The sequence below is a fragment of the Drosophila grimshawi genome, unplaced genomic scaffold, assembly GCF_018153295.1.
Source record: "Drosophila grimshawi isolate 15287-2541.00 unplaced genomic scaffold, ASM1815329v1 contig_311, whole genome shotgun sequence".
NCBI classification, from domain to species: Eukaryota; Metazoa; Arthropoda; class Insecta; order Diptera; family Drosophilidae; genus Drosophila; species Drosophila grimshawi.
Genome location: NW_025063098.1, coordinates 3,561,671 through 3,576,433, shown reverse-complemented (window position 1 = coordinate 3,576,433; position 14,763 = coordinate 3,561,671). Strand labels below are relative to the sequence as shown.

Here is a 14,763-nt window from a genome sequence, read left to right as displayed (position 1 = left end):
TAAGCGATTAAGCGAGAACAGCTCTGTCTAACAATGTTCCGGCCCTGCTCATGGCCATGGGGTGGGCTTTTCTGTTCTCATTTGAGTCTGCGTTACATAAATACAAATAGTAGACAGAGACATAAGAAAGCAAACCGAAAGCTACCAAGAGTCGATCGACGACCACTATCAAGTAGAGGTGCGTTAAATTGTCTGCACTTCCACTTCGATTGCAATGGGCGCTGCCACCTGCACCAATAAGGCAAGGCCTGCCAACTGGTTGTCAATCAGAAGGATTTATATCAGCTTTTCTCTGACTCGCTGCCGAGTTGGAAAATTAAAATTGTAGTGGGACATTTTAACATCCTATTTTTTGTATGGCATATCCTCACAAGTATATTTTTTAACAAATTTCCTTTTCGAATTTGTTAGGTCTTCACGTATGGGTGCAACACATTTTTAACTTTCAGGGTACGGGCAAATTGGATTTGGGTTTGCAGTATCATAATTTTATGGAGCCGCATACGACGGTGGTGCTACCGTTCGAGGGCGGTGTACAGATGTATGTGGCCACACAGTGGATGGATCTCACTCAGGATGTCGTCGCCAAGGCTCTTAATCTGAGGAGCAATGAGGTGCAGGTGAAGACCCGTCGCATTGGCGGCGGATATGGTGGCAAGGCGACACGCTGCAATCTTGCTGCTGCTGCTGCAGCGGTTGCAGCCCACAAACTGAATCGTCCAGTGAGGTTCGTACAATCGCTGGAATCGATTATGACAACGACAGGCAAGCGTTGGTCCTGCCACTGTGACTATGATTTCTATGCGCAGGCAAATGGTAAAATTGCTGGCCTAAATTGTCGCTTGTATGAGGATGCCGGCTATTTGACCAGTGAATCGCCCATGGGGCATGCGGTGCTTTTGTCAAAGAATTGTTACGAGTTCGGTGATAACTATAAGTTAGATGGCTTTATAGTAGTCTCCGACTCGCCCAGTAATACGGCGTGCCGTGCTCCGGGCTCCGTAGAGGGCATTGCCGTGATTGAGAATATCATTGAGCATATTGCGTTTGCAACGGGCAACGATCCGGCGGATGTGCGCTATGCCAACATCTTGCCGGCGCACAAAATGGGCGAAATGATGCCCCGATTCCTGGAGAACAACAGTTATCGGGAGCGCCGCGCCGAGATCATTGCTCATAATAAGGAGCATCGTTGGCACAAGCGCGGCTTGGGCCTGGCTATCATGGAGTATCAGATTGGATACTTTGGACAGTTTCCGGCCACGGTGAGCATTTATCACAGCGATGGTACCGTTGTCGTCGCCCACGGAGGCATCGAAATGGGTCAAGGTAAGTTTGTACAAAAATCATAAATTGGCATTAAAAATATGCTTTGATTGATAAAGCGAAGATTTTCATTTCTTTCCGAAAAGAGGTGAAAATATTATTTAAATGAAAATCAAACTTGTTTGCAATGAGAAAAGCTTTTAACAATTCTTTTTATTTATTAAGCTTCTAAAATACAATTTTAATAGTGCCTTTAATGGAAATTTTCATGTGGTATTTTTGCTAATATTCTAGTTGCCAATTTTTTTTTGTCCTTTATATATAAAACTTATATATATGTATTTGACATTTTCTTCTTTTTTTGTTTTTGGTTTTAGGCATGAACACAAAGATCGCTCAGATTGTGGCTCACACGTTGGGCATTGCCATGGAGCAGGTGCGCATTGAGGCGAGTGAAACGATTAACGGTGCCAATTCGATGGTCACTGGTGGTGCTGTGGGAAGCGAGTCGGTTTGCTTTGCAGTACGCAAGGCGTGCGAGACACTCAATTCCCGACTGGAGCCGCTCAAGATGGAGCTGAAGCCGGCGGACTGGCAACAGCTGATCAACGAGGCATATAATCGCAAGATCAACTTGATAGCCAGTGACCAGTGCAAACAGGGCGATATGGAACCGTATTCGGTATGTGGACTGGGCCTCATCGAGGTGGAGCTGGATGTGCTAACTGGCAACTATCTGATTAATCGGGCCGACATCCTGGAGGATAGGGGCGCGTGCTTGAATCCTCACGTGGACATTGGCCAGATCGAGGGCGCCTTTTCGATGGGCCTGGGCTACTGGACCAGTGAGCAGATTGTTGTCGATCCGAAAACGGGCGAGTGCCTGACAAACCGCACCTGGAATTATAAGCCGCCGGGTGCGAAAGATATACCCATTGATATGCGCATCGAGATGCTGCCCAAGAGCTCCAACAAGGCTGGCTTCATGCGGTCAAAGGGTTAGTTACAATTATCCGTTGCATGCCAGCTTTTTCTACTCTCTCAACAACAAATATGTGTGTCACAGTATTTAGAAAATCGTCAGTTTGCCACTTTTATACCCTTAATCTAAATTAACCTGTCTGTCCGTCTGTCCGTCGGATACGAAAAGAGCCAGAGATCGTTAAGATTCGATTACAGGTACCTTGCCATAATATCATCCGTAAGTACACATATTTTTCTGTGCGTTGGTTTGCATATCTAGGACGTGTGGGACTTATGATAAGGAATGAATTGGGTTCAGTGTATTTTCTCGCTGAGCTCTCTCAAATAGTGCATTCTTACTTATCACATACAGTTTTATGTATCATATTTCTTATTTTTGTATTTGCTTTCTTGCGGCCATTTCAATATTGGTTCGATTTTCATAATTCAAGCGCATATTTGTTGTTTGAGTGTATAAACTGTCCCTCTCTGTCTATTTTGTTAGCTACTGGTGAGCCAGCTATTTGCCTGGGCGTAGCAGTCGCCTTTGCCCTGCAGCAGGCCCTGCAATCTGCCCGAGATGATGCCGCTCTGCCAAAATAGTGGGTGACCCTAAATGCTCCAATGACGCCGGAGTTGAAGAGCAATTCAAAAGCAGCGCGTGATATGCGGCACGTGGCCACAAGAACCCAGTAATGCGAATGCGCCGATAATCACAAGCTATATAAATATATATATATATGATATGATATAAGAGATATGTATATATTTATGCATAGAGCACACCTTGTTTTTTGTTTTTAATGTACAATAAATTATAAACTTATCCAAGTCAAATCCAAATGACATTCATTGCACACTGCTAGAGGGCTGTCCTGAGAGGTCAACGGCTATCTAGCAATTGTCGAAAATATGGGACGGATTGATCTCCCTTAGAAACTTTCAGTCAAAAATCAATTTATTATTTATATTGAGAGCAATGCATATTTATTACTCGGCGTGTAAAATACAGCTTATTAAAATTGTTTATATTAATTTATTTATTCTTTTTTTTTTAATGTTTGACACCTTTACAGTCCCCAGCCCTGTTTGCGAGGTATCTCATTAATTTTAAAAACATTTTTGTAAATAAATTGTATGCCATACGAAGCGTTAAGAATTCAATCTGACAACGGGTGTTCAACATGTGGGTTGAAACGCAATTAGGGGTAGGGGTCACTGTTTGGTTAATTTGCCAGTTACAATAGGCTTTCTTAGATATTACCAACAGGACATTCAATGAGCAGAATATTAATTGTAATAATTACGGTGCTTTAGCGATGCATTTCAATAGGATCATCAGAACATGAGACTTCAGAAAGATCAATTGATTTGGCAGTGGGTCGTCGTATCGGATCTTGATGCCAACAATCCTCAATCAATTTTACTAAAGGCTCACCAAATTTGAGTTTAAGTTTATCATCCAGTTCAGGTCGTTTCCCTTTGGCAGTAAGATGTTGCATTGCTGTCGGGTTGCGTTCCTCAAGGTGATCAAAAGGCTTCCTTCGTGACATTACCTCCCAAAGAATAATGCCAAAGCTATAAATATCGCATTTTTCTGTATACCTTATTTTTCCAGCCTGCGAGTGCATGAATCAACTTATTAATATTTTTAGTATATGTTAAATTTTTTAGCTAATACAAATACACACCTGAGGAGTTCCAGGGGAATCCTACGAGTGCATGAATCAACTTATTAATATTTTTACTATATGTTCAATTTTTTAGCTAATACAAATACAAACCTTAGGATCTATAGTTCCAGTGTAAACCTGCGAGTGCATGAATCAACTTATTAATATTTTTACTATATGTCCAATTTTTTAGCTTATACAAATACAAACCTCGGGAGCTGTATAAGAGGGCGTGCCAGTATAATCTGTATTAAATGTCGCCAATTCTTTTACAGTGCCAAAATCACCAATCTTCAAATTTTTGAATTCATCGGTTAATAGTAAGTTTGCAGATTTCAAATCTCGATGAATAATGGGCTTACTTCTGCAATTATGCATGTAAGCTATACCCTATAAATGAGAAGGGACACTAAATCATAATTTGTTACAATGTACATGTGCACGAACCAACCTCAACAAGTTGAATCATCCAGTTAATACCATCTGACCTTGTGTATTTACGTTGATCTTCTCCATGCAAGCAGTCGTAGAGAGATCCACACTCTGCATATTCCATGAGTAAATAAAAAGTCTGCGAATGCGATGCGGTCGCATATAATTTCACAATATTTTTGTGGCTAAGATCAGAAAGAAACTTGATCTCATTCTTAATTGCTTGAAGGCTTGATTTTGTTTGGGGAGTAATTTTTTTTAATGCAATAGTTCTATTAGACCATTCAGCTCTGTTAACAACGCCAAATGAACCATCCCCAATTTTCTGCAAAGTTAAAATTTAATTATCTCTGAATTAACTTATTTTGTTTCTTTATACCTCATAAATTTGTATATCGTTAAAATCCACATTCTCTACGAATGATGGCCTGTGAATAATTAGAATAATATTTAATTATGTCGGATAAGAAAAGAAAAAAGAAAATTAATGAAGTCTAAATAAGTTATGTTTAATATTACACAAATTTGTTGTTTAACTGCAATACATACTCAATTTCCGGAATTCGTTCCTTTAATTTTTTTGTTGCAAGCGTAGCCCACTGGATCCGAAATTACATAGAAAACATATTAATTGTGAGAACAAATATTAGTATGTTAAGCATTACCTCTTTTTCCTCTAATTGTTTCATGGGATGATCCATGTGTGATTTTTCAGATGTTCTGCAATAAAATCAGTCATACGAATTGCTCAAATTATCTTTACTTTACATTACTTGCTGCAACTCATTGTAAGCTTACATGACCATATTTTGGAGATCAGAAAAAAGCCATTCCATTTCTAGTTTATTTCCTGTCCGATGCGACATCCAACAACGGCGTATTATATCTTCAATTGGTTTTGCACCTTCTATAATAATAAGTGGCATATAAACCATCACACTATAATTGTGGTATGGTCGAAGCAAAGCTCTCCTGCGTGACATCACCTCCCATAGAATAGTTCCAAAGTTAAAAATGTCGCTCTGAATTGGACTTATAATTCCTTTGACGTTTACTCTTATTGATGTTTGGTGTGGACCTCCTGTATATATATCTTTGTTCATATAATAAGAATTGCTATTGTAAGGAGTAAATGAAAATTGCAGTTCCTGAGCAATGCCAAAATCACAAATTTTCAAATTTCGGTAATTATTGGTTATCGGTAGTAGAAGGTTGTGTGGCGATAAACGACCATGAAACAACGGGTTTGGTTTCATGGTAAGCAAGTAATTTAAGCCCTACAAATACATTAATTGTCAAACAAAAGTTCCTGAATTTATGCAATAATATTAGACCAAACCTTAGCACATTGGCTCATCCAATTGAGTCCTCGCATCACTGTATACTCAAAGTGTTGTTCTCCATGCAAATAGTTGTAAAGCGATATGCACACTGGATAATCCATTAGCATAAAGATATGATTCTCATGAAGGGCAATTCCATATAGTTCCACAATATTCTCATGGCTAAGTCGAGAAAGCTGTTGGAACCATCTTTTAAGATCTGCTGAGTCAAAATCGTCCCCTCCAAAAGTTTCCGTTGTACATTGCTGTACAGCGATCTCTTTCTTAAACCAAGTAGCTTTATAGATATCGCCGAAGGTACCTTTTCCAACACTTTCCTGATGGTTTAAAATGATTGTTTTTCAAACAAAATTCATATTTTATTGCATGTTACCTTTCCCATATCAATATCCCTTAGGTCTACGGCCGGAGCTTCTTCAGATTCACACCTAGCAACTTCTTCAAACGCCCTAAGAAATGGATATGGATTTAATTTATTGATATTGAATAACGGAAATTAATTAAAGGGAGCTCAAAGAATTAGATTTATAATTCATTTAAAACTTACTCAGGTTTATACAGCTCATCGATCAGTGTTGTAATTGATGGACGTTTTTCTGGATCTCCATCCCAGCACCTTTCAATTATTTTAATTATTATGTCCTTATACTCTGATTCAATTATATCTTTCAGATCCGGTCGTAAGCCTGAAAAACTTAAAATTGTTGTATGATTTTTTGGTAAAGCTTCAACTTTCGTACCATTAGTGATCTCTTCTTCTACTGATGTATCCAAATCGGGGAATGGCTTCTTGCGTGTCATCACCTCCCAAAATACAATACCAAAGCTATATATATCGGTCTCTTTTGAATACTTTCCGTCTTTGAGAGCCTAAGCAGGAATTAATGTTATTTTCTTTAAAAAACTTCTTGGATGCAATACAAACTTCTGGTGCTAAATATGCCCTATTTTGATGGGCTGAAAGATTATCTCGATTGCCAGGAAAGCAATAATCACTAATTTTCAGGAGTCTGCAGTTTTTGAACAGCAACATATTTTGAGAATTTAAATTGCAATGTATTTCTGACATGGTTCTTCCATGCAGTAGATAGTTAATGCCCTTTAAGTGGAAAATAAAAACTATTAATTTGCCGGACAATAAGAAAGTAAGAGATACCTTTGCCGCCTGATACATCCAGTGGAGGGAATTCTTAACTGTGTACGTTCGCTGTTCCTCATCATGCAAATAGTTGTAGAGGGATCCGCAATTAGCGTATTCCATGACTAAATGTAGAATATCATTTTTATCATAAGTAATACCATATAGTTTTACAATATTCTCATGGTTCAAGCGTGAGTGACGAGTGACCTCTTCTTCAAGACCTTTCTTGATATTGTGCTTAAAAACTTGTTTAAATTTTTTAACTGCTATCTCCGTCTCTCGATAATCGCCTTTGTATATTATACCAAATTGACTTTCGCTAACAATCTGTAGGACAAAATTTCATTTAGTTCAGTTAGTTCAAATAAAAGCGAATTTGATAGAATAATACATTTAGATTTAGTTCCAAAAAATCGATGTCAACCGGTTTCCTGAAGAGCAATGGTAATGAAACTTGGTAATTAATATTTAAGAGGATTCATTAATAATTACTCATAGCTGCTGATTGCTGACTTCAGATTCTGCAGTGACATCAATAATTCATCCATTTTGTATCGTTCTTCCGGTTTTTGATGCCAACATTTTGTAATGAATGTTTCTATTGAACTCGAGGTAATTTCAGCTATGTTTTCAATAGGTGGACGTTCACCTGCAAGAGTCAAAATGATACAACCACTTCGATAGATAGTCAGCTTTCGTACCTTTTTTGACCGCGCTCATAATCTGTAATGGAGTTTTATATTTATCGAAAGGTTTCTTGCGTGCCAATACCTCCCAGAAGATAATACCAAAGCTATATATGACACTCTGCTCCGTGTAAGCTCCTTCTCTGATTGACTACGAACAAATTAATATGTACATAGTAAACGTATTTTCGTCTGCCATAAATGGCTTTCGTGTCTTACAAACCTCCGGTGCCATATAGGACGTATCTAAATTGTTTTTCAACACTTTTTCATCGTCAAACGCAAGACAAAAATTATATAATTTCAAGCTTGTGAAGCTATGACGGAACTTCAGATTCTTAGTCTTCAAATTACAAAGGAAACGGGGGTCTAGCTTCATCTCACAAAACAGGTATTTGATGGCCTACAAATGACAATAAGTAAGTTAATGTAATATATATGTAAATCTGTATGTTATAAAAAATACCTCCGCTGCAGAATACATCCAATCTATAGCCAAATCGATAGTAATTTTTATCAATTTATTGTGGACACGGTTAAACAGGGATTCACCCTCTACGTATTCCATAAGTAAATATGTAGATTCGGCATTCATAGCGATTCCAAAGATATGTACGATATTTACATGTGATAAATTCATCAGCTGCATGGCTCGATGTTCGATATTTTCATTGATAATGTGTTTCAATTCCTTTACAGCAATTGTCTGAGAATACCACGTGGCCTTGGACGTAACGCCAAACTTTCCTCTTTGTATTTCCTGCAAGATGTATGATTTATAAATTATTCATATTTTTCAGAGCACAACATTTGCAATAAAACGATATGATTTTCTGTAACGCGATTTGTTAATACCTCGCCTATTAGAATTGCTTCAAAGTCCAAAACTGCTCCTGTGTTAGAACTTATGATTTGATCCGAACCACTTCTGCACTCAAATAAATTATAAATTTGATATAACATATTTAAATGATCAATTTCATATATATCCTTAAGAAAATGTGTTATTAATATGTACATCACTTAACTCCAAATTTTCAGCCATTCTTGGCAAGTTGCGTATATATCACGTCTAAATATATTTATTTACGTATATAATTTGTTCGACCGCACAGAACGATTTCCAGTGAACTAAACGAATGTTTCTGGATTGCTGTAGCGACGACATGAAAGATTACTTCAATCGAGTACGAGCTTTAGGGCATATAAAACTAAAAAGCTCTCTCTACGACTTTGAGATAACAATATTAAAAAAATCAATTTTATTTGTTTATTTTTCTTTATTTTCGCAACGAGTCACAATCCAGCGGCGAAATACCCCATCACGATTTCGATTCATACTTTGTATACCACAACCCATATTACAATTCGAATATACTTTAAGAATATGGAATAAGAGATAAGATAATATTTGCGTATTTTTTATCTCTTAATTAGTAAATAAAAGTGAGAGACGTCCGGGACGGGAAAAGTATGTATATACATATATGTATATGTACAATTTTGACTTTAGCATAAATAAACAAAGCGAGTGCTTATTCATGCTCAATTGGTATATACATATGTATGTACGGCATAGTCGGCACTTTAGCGCAGGACTGTCAGCATGGGATAGCTGTTGTTCAAAGACGATTATTATTATTATAATTGTTTAGTTATTTTTATTATCGGGTTCACATTCACTTCACTAGACATTATATGATTTTACAACTTTGATGAGCTGGGTGCGTAACTTTAAATATGCGTGCAAATCAGACGAGATCTTGACACCAAATGAAAGATTTCACCATTCTCTCTTCGCGCTCTTAATGTCTATCTGTTCGTCGTTCATTCTGTTCTCGTCTCTCAGGTTCTATTCCCATTCCTACATAGAAATATTGCAAGCAAGTGTTACTGATTGAATAAGCTACAATATAAAATAAGTAAGAATGCTACGATATACAAATACAAAAACTATTAAATCTTTTATTGTTTAAGCGATTAAGCGAGAACAGCTCTGTCTAACAATGTTCCGGCCCTGCTCATGGCCATGGGGTGGGCTTTTCTGTTCACATTTGAGTTTGCGTTACATAAATACAAATAGTAGACAGAGACATAAGAAAGCAAACCGAAAGCTACCAAGAGTCGATCGACGACCACTATCAAGTAGAGGTGCGTTAAATTGTCTGCACTTCCACTTCGATTGCAATGGGCGCTGCCACCTGCACCAATAAGGCAAGGCCTGCCAACTGGTTGTCAATCAGAAGGATTTATATCAGCTTTTCTCTGACTCGCTGCCGAGTTGGAAAATTAAAATTGTAGTGGGACATTTTAACATCCTATTTTTTGTATGGCATATCCTCACAAGTATATTTTTTAACAAATTTCCTTTTCGAATTTGTTAGGTCTTCACGTATGGGTGCAACACATTTTTAACTTTCGGGGTACGGGCAAATTGGATTTGGGTTTGCAGTATCATAATTTTATGGAGCCGCATACGACGGTTGTGCTGCCGTTCGAGGGCGGTGTACAGATGTATGTGGCCACACAGTGGATGGATCTCACTCAGGATGTCGTCGCCAAGGCTCTTAATCTGAGGAGCAATGAGGTGCAGGTGAAGACCCGTCGCATTGGGGGCGGATATGGTGGCAAGGCGACACGCTGCAATCTTGCTGCTGCTGCTGCAGCGGTTGCAGCCCACAAACTGAATCGTCCAGTAAGGTTCGTACAATCGCTGGAATCGATTATGACAACGACAGGCAAGCGTTGGTCCTGCCACTGTGACTATGATTTCTATGCGCAGGCAAATGGTAAAATTGCTGGCCTAAATTGTCGCTTGTATGAGGATGCCGGCTATTTGACCAGTGAATCGCCCATGGGGCATGCGGTGCTTTTGTCAAAGAATTGTTACGAGTTCGGTGATAACTATAAGTTAGATGGCTTTATAGTAGTCTCCGACTCGCCCAGTAATACGGCGTGCCGTGCTCCGGGCTCCGTAGAGGGCATTGCCGTGATTGAGAATATCATTGAGCATATTGCGTTTGCAACGGGCAACGATCCGGCGGATGTGCGCTATGCCAACATCTTGCCGGCGCACAAAATGGGCGAAATGATGCCCCGATTCCTGGAGAACAACAGTTATCGGGAGCGCCGCGCCGAGATCATTGCTCATAATAAGGAGCATCGTTGGCACAAGCGCGGCTTGGGCCTGGCTATCATGGAGTATCAGATTGGATACTTTGGACAGTTTCCGGCCACGGTGAGCATTTATCACAGCGATGGTACCGTTGTCGTCGCCCACGGAGGCATCGAAATGGGTCAAGGTAAGTTTGTACAAAAATCATAAATTGACATTAAAAATATGCTTTGATTGATAAAGCGAAGATATTCATTTCTTTCCGAAAAGAGGTGAAAATATTATTTAAATGAAAATCAAACTTGTTTGCAATGAAAAAAGCCTTTAACAATTCTTTTATTTATTAAGCTTCTAAAATACAATTTTAATAGTGCCTTTAATGGAAATTTTCATGTGGTATTTTTGCTAATATTCTAGTTGCCAATTTTTTTGTGTTCTTTATATATCAACTTTTAAATATGTATTTGACATTTTCTTCTTTTTTTGTTTTTGGTTTTAGGCATGAACACAAAGATCGCTCAGATTGTGGCTCACACGTTGGGCATTGCCATGGAGCAGGTGCGCATTGAGGCGAGCGAAACGATTAACGGTGCCAATTCGATGGTCACTGGTGGTGCTGTGGGAAGCGAGTCGGTTTGCTTTGCAGTACGCAAGGCGTGCGAGACACTCAATTCCCGACTGGAGCCGCTCAAGATGGAGCTGAAGCCGGCGGACTGGCAACAGCTGATCAACGAGGCATATAATCGCAAGATCAACTTGATAGCCAGTGACCAGTGCAAACAGGGCGATATGGAACCGTATTCGGTATGTGGACTGGGCCTCATCGAGGTGGAGCTGGATGTGCTAACTGGCAACTATCTGATTAATCGGGCCGACATCCTGGAGGATACGGGCGAGTGCTTGAATCCTCACGTGGACATTGGCCAGATCGAGGGCGCCTTTTCGATGGGCCTGGGCTACTGGACCAGCGAGCAGATTTATGTCGATCCGAAATCGGGCGAGTGCCTGACAAACCGCACCTGGAATTATAAGCCGCCGGGTGCGAAAGATATACCCATTGATATGCGCATCGAGATGCTGCCCAAGAGCTCCAACAAGGCTGGCTTCATGCGGTCAAAGGGTTAGTTACAATTATCCGTTGCATGCCAGCTTTTTCTACTCTCTCAACAACAAATATGTGTGTCACAGTATTTAGAAAATCGTCAGTTTGCCACTTTTATACCCTTAATCTAAATTAACCTGTCTGTCCGTCTGTCCGTCGGATACGAAAAGAGCCAGAGATCGTTAAGATTCGATTACAGGTACCTTGCCATAATATCATCCGTAAGTACACATATTTTTCTGTGCGTTGGTTTGCATATCTAGGACGTGTGGGACTTATGATAAGGAATGAATTGGGTTCAGTGTATTTTCTCGCTGAGCTCTCTCAAATAGTGCATTCTTACTTCTCACATACAGTTTTATGTTTCTTAGTTTATATATATTCATATTTTTTATTTTTGTATTTGCTTTCTTGCGGCCATTTCAATATTGGTTCGATTTTCATAATTCAAGCGCATATTTGTTGTTTGAGAGTATTAACTGTCCCTCTCTGTCTATTTTGTTAGCTACTGGTGAGCCAGCTATTTGCCTGGGCGTAGCAGTCGCCTTTGCCCTGCAGCAGGCCCTGCAATCTGCCCGAGATGATGCCGCTCTGCCAAAATAGTGGGTGACCCTAAATGCTCCAATGACGCCGGAGTTGCTTGTTCTGCATGCCGGCACCGAACCAGGTCAGCTCAAGCTGTGATAAGACCACATACCTAACTGAACTCAGCTCCCATCCACCGTAATGAAGAGCAATTCAAAAGCAGCGCGTGAGATGCGGCACGTGGCCACAAGAACCCAGTAATGCGAATGCGCCGATAATCACAAGCTATATAAATATATATATATATAATATATATGTATGATATGATATAAGAGATATGTATATATTTATGCATAGAGCACACCTTGTTTTTTGTTTTTAATGCACAATAAATTAGAAACTTATCCAAGTCAAATCCAAATGACATTCATTGCACACTGCTAGAGGGCTGTCCTGAGAGGTCAACGGCTATCTAGCAATTGTCGAAAATATGGGACAGATTGATCTCCCTTAGAAACTTTCAGTCAAAAATCAATTTATTATTTATATTGAGAGCAATGCATATTTATTACTCGGCGTGTAAAATACAGCTTATTAAAATGGTTTATATTAATTTATTTATTCTTTTTTTTTTAATGTTTGACACCTTTACAGTCCCCAGCCCTGTTTGCGAGGTATCTCATTAATTTTAAAAACATTTTTGTAAATAAATTGTATGCCATACGAAGCGTTAAGAATTCAATCTGACAACGGGTGTTCAACATGTGGGTTGAAACGCAATTAGGGGTAGGGGTCACTGTTTGGTTAATTTGCCAGTTACAATAGGCTTTCTTAGATATTACCAACAGGACATTCAATGAGCAGAATATTAATTGTAATAATTACGGTGCTTTAGCGATGTCTTTTTCAATATGATCATCAGAACGTGAGACTTCAGAAAGATCAATTGATTTGGCAGTGGGTCGTCGTATCGGATCTTGATGCCAACAATCCTCAATCCATTTTACTAAAGGCTCACCAAATTTGAGTTTAAGTTCATCATCCAGTAAAGGTCGATTCCCATCGGCAGTAAAACGTAGCATTGCCATCGGCTCGGACTTCCCAAGGTGATCAAAAGGCTTCCTTCGTGACATTACCTCCCAAAGAATAATGCCAAAGCTATAAATATCGCATTTTTCTGTATACCTTATTTTTCCAGACTGCGAGTGCATGAATCAACTTATTAATATTTTTACTATATGTTCAATTTTTTAGCTTATACAAATACAAACCTCGGGAGCTGTATAAGAGGGCGTGCCAGTATAATCTGTATTAAATGTCGCCAATTCTTTTACAGTGCCAAAATCACCAATCTTCAAATTTTTGAATTCATCGGTTAATAGTAAGTTTGCAGATTTCAAATCTCGATGAATAATGGGCTTACTTCTGCAATTATGCATGTAAGCTATACCCTATAAATGAGAAGGGACACTAAATCATATTTTGTTACAATGTACAAGTGCACGAACCAACCTCAACAAGTTGAATCATCCAGTTAATACCATCTGACCTTGTGTATTTACGTTGATCTTCTCCATGCAAGCAGTCATAGAGAGATCCACATTCTGCATATTCCATGAGTAAATAAAAAGACGGCGAATACGATGCTGTCGCATATAATTTCACAATATTTTTGTGGCAAAGACCAGAAAGAAACTTGATCTCATTCTTAATTGTTTGAAGGTACTTTTTTGTTTGGGGAGTCATTTTTTTTAATGCAATAGTTCTATTAGACCATTCAGCTCTGTTAACAACGCCGAATGAACCTTTCCCAATTTTCTGCAAAGTTAAAATTTAATTATCTCTGAATCAACTTATTTTGTTTCTTTATACCTCATAAATTTGTATATCGTTAAAATCCACATTCTCTGCGTATGCTGGCCTGTGAATAATTAGCATAATATTTTATCATGTCGGATAAGAAAAGAAAATTAATGAAGTCACATCTAAATAAATTATGTTTAATTTTACACAAATTTGTTGTTTAACTGCAATACATACTCAATTTCCGGAATTCGTTCCTTTAATTTTTTTGTTGCAAGCGTAGCCCACTGGATCCGAAATTACATAGAAAACATATTAATTGTGAGAACAAATATTAGTATGTTAAGCATTACCTCTTTTTCCTCCAATTGTTTCATGGGATGATCCATGTGTGATTTTTCAGATGTTCTGCAATAAAATCAGTCATACGAATTGCTCAAATTATCTTTACTTTACATTACTTGCTGCAACTCATTGTAAGCTTACATGACCATATTTTGGAGATCAGAAAAAAGCCATTCCATTTCTAGTTTATTTCTTGTCCGATGCGACATCCAACAACGGCGTATTATATCTTCAATCGGTTTTGCACCTTCTATAATAATAAGTGGCAAATAAACCATCACACTATAATTGTGGTATGGTCGAAGCAAAGCTCTCCTGCGTGACATCACCTCCCATAGAATAGTTCCAAAGTTAAAAATGTCGCTCTGA

The 14,763-nt window shown here is 38.7% G+C and overlaps 3 protein-coding genes across 9 annotated transcripts; 2 read left to right on the top strand and 1 right to left on the bottom strand.

Moving 5' to 3' along the window:
* Positions 1–18: 18 nt before the first annotated feature.
* Positions 19–2,961, top strand: LOC116805479 (aldehyde oxidase 3-like). Its single transcript, XM_032737568.2, is given in 4 exon segments — positions 19–178; positions 412–1,329; positions 1,644–2,264; positions 2,735–2,961. Coding segments are annotated over 4 exon segments (1,875 nt in total). The 5' UTR covers positions 19–33; the 3' UTR covers positions 2,926–2,961.
* A 284-nt stretch (positions 2,962–3,245) lies between these two features.
* Positions 3,246–9,096, bottom strand: LOC116805478 (dual specificity protein kinase pyk3-like). 7 transcript variants are annotated; one of them, XM_032737563.2, is made up of 22 exons: positions 9,065–9,096; positions 8,360–8,432; positions 7,971–8,264; positions 7,728–7,907; positions 7,520–7,655; positions 7,311–7,467; positions 7,210–7,249; positions 6,834–7,145; positions 6,603–6,776; positions 6,418–6,547; positions 6,225–6,363; positions 6,051–6,126; positions 5,674–5,994; positions 5,133–5,611; positions 5,000–5,054; positions 4,884–4,933; positions 4,714–4,762; positions 4,354–4,659; positions 4,113–4,292; positions 4,014–4,040; positions 3,921–3,941; positions 3,246–3,848 (listed from the first exon to the last, which is right to left on the bottom strand). In XM_032737563.2, the coding sequence occupies exons 1-22, from the start codon at positions 9,079–9,081 to the stop codon at positions 3,543–3,545; spliced, it is 3,522 nt and encodes a 1,173-aa protein (XP_032593454.1). In that variant the 5' UTR covers positions 9,082–9,096; the 3' UTR covers positions 3,246–3,542. The 7 variants fall into 7 exon arrangements, with proteins under 7 accessions (XP_032593454.1, XP_032593453.1, XP_043071085.1 ...); XM_032737562.2 differs by lacking the exon at positions 9,065–9,096 and adding an exon at positions 8,533–8,646; XM_032737565.2 differs by lacking the exon at positions 9,065–9,096 and adding an exon at positions 8,533–8,648 and having other exon boundaries at positions 3,735–3,848; positions 3,921–3,960.
* Positions 9,097–9,953: 857 nt separating this feature from the next.
* Positions 9,954–12,661, top strand: LOC6563582 (aldehyde oxidase 3-like). Its single transcript, XM_032737569.2, has 3 exons — positions 9,954–10,806; positions 11,119–11,739; positions 12,227–12,661. The coding sequence occupies exons 1-3, from the start codon at positions 9,969–9,971 to the stop codon at positions 12,322–12,324; spliced, it is 1,557 nt and encodes a 518-aa protein (XP_032593460.1). The 5' UTR covers positions 9,954–9,968; the 3' UTR covers positions 12,325–12,661.
* The last annotated feature ends 2,102 nt before the right edge of the window (positions 12,662–14,763 follow it).